Source organism: Brassica oleracea, chromosome C6, assembly GCF_000695525.1.
Source record: "Brassica oleracea var. oleracea cultivar TO1000 chromosome C6, BOL, whole genome shotgun sequence".
Lineage (NCBI taxonomy): Eukaryota > Viridiplantae > Streptophyta > Magnoliopsida > Brassicales > Brassicaceae > Brassica > Brassica oleracea.
Genome location: NC_027753.1, coordinates 1,113,559 through 1,118,373, shown reverse-complemented (window position 1 = coordinate 1,118,373; position 4,815 = coordinate 1,113,559). Strand labels below are relative to the sequence as shown.

The window sequence follows — 4,815 nt, the reverse complement described above, 5'->3', positions numbered from 1 at the left end:
ATGCATTTCCTGTTTAGAAGTTGTGTCATGATATGTGTTCCCTAAGGATAATATATTGCCTAACGCATTTGCTCTATCAGTTTACATCCTTTTTACTTCCTGCTATTTACTTTTTTGCAATTTGGTTACAAAATCAAACACTCTTTTGGTATACCTCTACCCTAAATACTACTATGTATTGATGTGCACTTGCAGTCTCTATTTGGTGGTTAAAACCGGATCACATCATCTACCACTTCACCTCTTCAAACAATAGTCCATATCCATTCAATTACATTACATGTTTAACATAATACGACTTATTCCTCATCTCCCATAATAAAGTATTACTATGCAGACACTGAAGTTTTTTTAGTTAATCACGTGACAGTTTTTCCTGATCTCACCACTGATTCCAGTAAGAGGCTGAATGTTCCCCATGTTTACCATCGACTTCGCAAATTGCTCGAAGAAAAGGCTCTCGTCTTCGGCATAAGCTTTCACCAATTCAACAATATTGCCTGCGTTTCCAGTGAGAAGCACTTGGTCTGATGTCAATAAGCCTTTGCCCCAGAGGATAAGCTTGAAGTATGTGTTGTCGAATCTTGCAGGAGAGGCTAAGTCTAGTGGGGAAATATTGTTATCGCCACCAGTAGGTGGACAGATCGATCTCAGACCATAGTAGTAAGACCTCTCTAGCGTCTCGTCTGGTTGGTTATTACCGTTTTGATTGTAGAGTCTTTGCTTGAACGTTGTACACCTAGCTACTCCAATTGTATGCCCTCCTACAAAAACACACAAACCCATAGTTTTGTTTTTGAACTTCAATAAATTGTGTCAGATTTCGGTTTTGTTTGAACAAAGAATTTTTGATTATTTTTAATTAATAGATGTTGGTTTTATAAGATTCACATTTATTAAGAATTTTTGAGTTCATATTTTTCCCTTACTTAAAAAAACTTATATATTTAGTTAGTCAAATAAACTACTTCAAATAATATGGCTTAAACTCTGCATTGAATATATAAAAGGATACTCTTTATGAAACAAATAAAATCTTACAACACTATCGTTCGGTTTCGATTAATTGGTTTCAAAGTGGAAACACATAAAATGGAAAAATAGATGTTATTAAGCTCACCTGACAGGGAAACAAGGTCTTCTTGGTTCAAACCTTTGCGTTGGAACATGGTTAAAAGATTCTGAATAGTCGAGTTAGGTGCAGGAATGTTCGTGTTTGCTCCATTGAGGCTCGCTGTCGTCGAGTCTCTCCTCCCTAGTGGAAGCTCCCATGATGGTCCACCACTCTGTATTCAACCACACACATTCAGAAAATCATAGCATTTTAGCTTGTAACATATACTATAGTTTTCCCTTGAAGGTCTTTATTTACCAGGATAGTTGAGCCACGAGCGGCAAGAGCTAGAATGTCAGCGCAAGAGACTATTTGAGGGCAAACTTGCTCTAGTTTGGCTTTGATCTCGTCTATTACTTCAAACCCCTTAATAGAGTTCTTGTTTGGTCCAGCATTCTTTTCACTTCTTATGGTAGCACTATCATCCAACAAGATTGATGCATCACAGCCCTGTTTACACAAGAGAAGCTTTATGAGACCTTAATAAAGGGAAAACAAAAACAGGTCAGACGTTTATATACAGAACCTGGACGAAGCAGTCGTGGAAGTGAAGCCTGAGTAAAGATGCTGCCATTCTTGGGTTTCTAGCTATGGCTTTTTCGAGCACTGTCATGACAATTTCATCAGCTTGTGGGCAAGAGAATTGGTAGAATTGTGGGAAAAGACCCGAGGAGAAAGTTCTTCCAATACTGGGGCCATTACTTCCCCATCCGAACCCAAAACCTGGATGAGCAACACCAACATCAAAAGAAAACAACGCAAAGAGCACAAGACAAGGAATAAGCTTAAACACAGCCATTTTTGTAACTTGAGAGTTCTGTAGAAAGTGGTGAAGGTGCTCTTGGGGTTTTATACTTGAAAGAGATTCATCAAAAGTCTAACTGCTCCATGTTTACCAAATCCTAATTTAGAATCTTTAGATAAAGAGAGAGATCTGGTCAACTTGTCCTTTAACCTCCTCTTTGTCTATTTTGAAGTCTTGTACCAACTCCAAGAACGAATCCATGTGCCTACACTCACCCATGATCTCATTGTACAACAGTATTAGGTAACGCGTTCAACCAAAGCTTCTGCACTAGGGAAGAAGCGTTTTCCAGTGTTTTGTATGAGAGTTGGAAGATTGAAAATGGTGAGTGAACTGCTACACTGATTAACCAAATAATTTGTTTTCTGCATATATTATTTACAAAGTAGTAGTGCAGAAACAAGTGTGGCCTTGATCAAGTTTATATCCACTCTGCATCTTTTTTGTCTTTTTTGTCACAAAACAATAAAGCAATGCAAATGTAATACACGCAGGCTTTTGTAGATGCAAAGTTACCAAATTTCAAGGGGTTTTACTTTTATGCCTTGTTAACTTTTAGAGTTGGAACTCAAGAAAGTGTAGAGTTTTGTTCAAAGCTTACAAACAAGAAGAACAAAAACTAACATCCTGTTCCTTTTTAAGATACTGCCTACTTGCCCAAATTAAGCCATGTGTTCAGAATCTGATTGCTGCCAGACAGAAGGGTGTATTGGAAGACAAAAAAAAAAAGAAACATCAAGTTATGTATCATCACCACTCGCTTTTTCTAGGACCCATGGGTTCAATAGGCGGGATTCACAGTTTCAGACGAAGCTAAAGTAGAGCTATTAGGAGACGGAGAGGTATCTGAAGACGCCTCTGTAATTCCAGCGGAGTACTTTTTGACCCTCATTGTAATGAGAACACTAGAGAGTAGCCCAAGTAGAGGGAAGACATATCCCCAGGCTTGAGTTTTTGGTTTACCGGCTACTGAAGCCACAGCCATACCAGCGAGGCTACCCACAGATGCATTCTGCAAGATCATCGGGAGGCAACCAATAAGCGTGGGGAAGAGAAAATCAGCAAGGAACCGGACTTGCGTTGCTGCTAAGGCGTAGTTGATCACGTAAGAAGGGATGGGCGAGAACCTTGCAAGTAGAACAAACTTCCAACCATCTCGCTCCACCCCTCTTGAGAGAATGTTGAAGTACTTGTTATTATGTGCCCACGCTGTTGCTTTGCTTGAACTCTTGAAAACAAACCTGATAAAATAAAAATAAAAAACAACCAAATCACTATCAGCTGGATGGAATGTGTACGAAAGGTGCATTACAGGACACAATCTAAAGCTAACAACCAACAAGAAAGAGATTATTATTCTCTGTCTCCTATCAAAAGCTTAAAACTTGACAATATACAAAGGGGGAGAGTGGTCTTATAGCAATGAATCAGAGACAAAAAATCTGAATCGAGATCAATTACGTAACAAAAAAAAAAAAAAAAAAAAAAAGTCAATTTCGCAAAATTATCAACACATAGCAGAGAGAAATGAATAAAAGCAAAGTTGTGAGATTCAGACCTGCCGATCCAGAAGGAGAAGGAAGCGGCGAGGACTTTAGCGGAGAAGACGCAGAGAAGAGCAGGGAGGAAGCCGAAGAGAATAGAAGCGCCAGCTTCAAAGAAGACCGCGTGAGGGAGGCATAGCGCTAGGGTTACGGTGTGAACCGCTACATACGTCGGAATCGCCCAAATCCCGAGCCGATCCGACCATTCTTTCAAAGCTTCTAACGCTGCTTCCTTGCTCCATCCCGTGCCTTGCCTCGCGATTACGGCGATTATCGCCACCGTCGCAGCGATCAAAATCCATTTCTTCATTCCCGAGCCTAACAACAGAAGAGCGATCTCGGGAGAGAGTTTCTAATAGTCGTTTATGTAAATGCCCCATTTCGAAAGAAAATAAAAACAATTACTTTATTTTTTATTTTTGGGAAATTTTTCTAACAGATGGTTGATTATTAAGCTACCCTTAATGAAAATAAAATATTACATTTAATTACCATTATTAAAGATTATTTTCCTTTCTAGTATAATTCTTATATAACATAAAATATATTTTCAAAGTAATAAACAGAGATACCTTTAGTTAATTAAAAATGTTTTATAATTAGTATTATTGAGATGCTTTATTCATTTTTGTTTAATCTTTAGTTGAATAAAAATATTATATAGTTACAAAAATAAAAATGTTTCTATAAAAATATTTCACTTATATAAATCTTTATTTTAATAAATATTCAATTTTCTTTTTAATTTAATTTTTTATAATCCAGTAAGTTAATAAAATACCTAAGAAAATCTGACTTTGAAGATGATTTAAAATAATTTTAAGTTTAACATTTATAAATCTAAAGTGTAAAATTACTTAGAATTTACAAATATTTTAATTATTGTAAATATTGATATGCATTTATGAACTTTAAAAATTTTGCCGGCTATTTTTATTAATTCAACTTCAAACAAATCATTGCTTTTTCCCTGATATTTTGGAGGAAATCAACATATATCAAATAATTAATAATATTACCTAGGGGTGTTCAATCCGGATATCGGTTCGGTTTAGGTTTGGTTTTTTCGGTTTTCGGTATTTCGGTTAGTAAAATATAACTACCATTCTAAATCCATATTTACTTCGGTTCGGTTCGGTTTATATACCGTCGGTTTTCGGTTTATTCGGTTTTATACCAAAAAACATAATTATTTAGTTTGGATCATATTGTCAACACAGTCATTTATTAAAAATATATTACATGTTCAAATAAATGAACAAAAAAGTAAAAAAACGCTTCTACCATCAAATAAAATAATCAAATCTATAATTAAAATCAGAGCCTGAAATTTTGAAAATAAAAATATGAAA

The 4,815-nt window shown here is 36.1% G+C and overlaps 2 protein-coding genes across 2 annotated transcripts; both read right to left on the bottom strand.

Annotated features, from left to right (window-relative positions):
- Positions 1-242: 242 nt before the first annotated feature.
- On the bottom strand, positions 243-1,938 carry LOC106298792 (peroxidase 9). The gene is made up of 4 exons (XM_013734928.1): positions 1,641-1,938; positions 1,373-1,564; positions 1,121-1,286; positions 243-764 (listed from the first exon to the last, which is right to left on the bottom strand). The coding sequence occupies exons 1-4, from the start codon at positions 1,911-1,913 to the stop codon at positions 352-354; spliced, it is 1,044 nt and encodes a 347-aa protein (XP_013590382.1). The 5' UTR covers positions 1,914-1,938; the 3' UTR covers positions 243-351.
- A 493-nt stretch (positions 1,939-2,431) lies between these two features.
- On the bottom strand, positions 2,432-3,845 carry LOC106296919 (TVP38/TMEM64 family membrane protein slr0305). Its single transcript, XM_013733176.1, has 2 exons — positions 3,478-3,845; positions 2,432-3,160 (listed from the first exon to the last, which is right to left on the bottom strand). Exons 1-2 carry the CDS (start codon positions 3,771-3,773, stop codon positions 2,701-2,703), a joined length of 756 nt encoding a protein of 251 aa, XP_013588630.1. The 5' UTR covers positions 3,774-3,845; the 3' UTR covers positions 2,432-2,700.
- Positions 3,846-4,815: the final 970 nt, after the last annotated feature.

Bases quoted from the DNA above. Each gene is read 5' to 3' on its own strand.
- LOC106298792 (XM_013734928.1), bottom strand. From the start codon at position 1,913: ATGGCTGTGTTTAAGCTTATTCCTTGTCTTGTGCTCTTTGCGTTGTTT. The intron at 1,565-1,640 runs GTTCTGTATATA...TTGTGTAAACAG, and splicing joins TCCACGACTGCTTCGTCCAG to GGCTGTGATGCATCAATCTT. The intron at 765-1,120 runs GTGAGCTTAATA...GTGTTTTTGTAG, and splicing joins AGACCTTGTTTCCCTGTCAG to GAGGGCATACAATTGGAGTA.
- LOC106296919 (XM_013733176.1), bottom strand. From the start codon at position 3,773: ATGAAGAAATGGATTTTGATCGCTGCGACGGTGGCGATAATCGCCGTA. The intron at 3,161-3,477 runs GTCTGAATCTCA...TTATTTTATCAG, and splicing joins TTCTCCTTCTGGATCGGCAG to GTTTGTTTTCAAGAGTTCAA.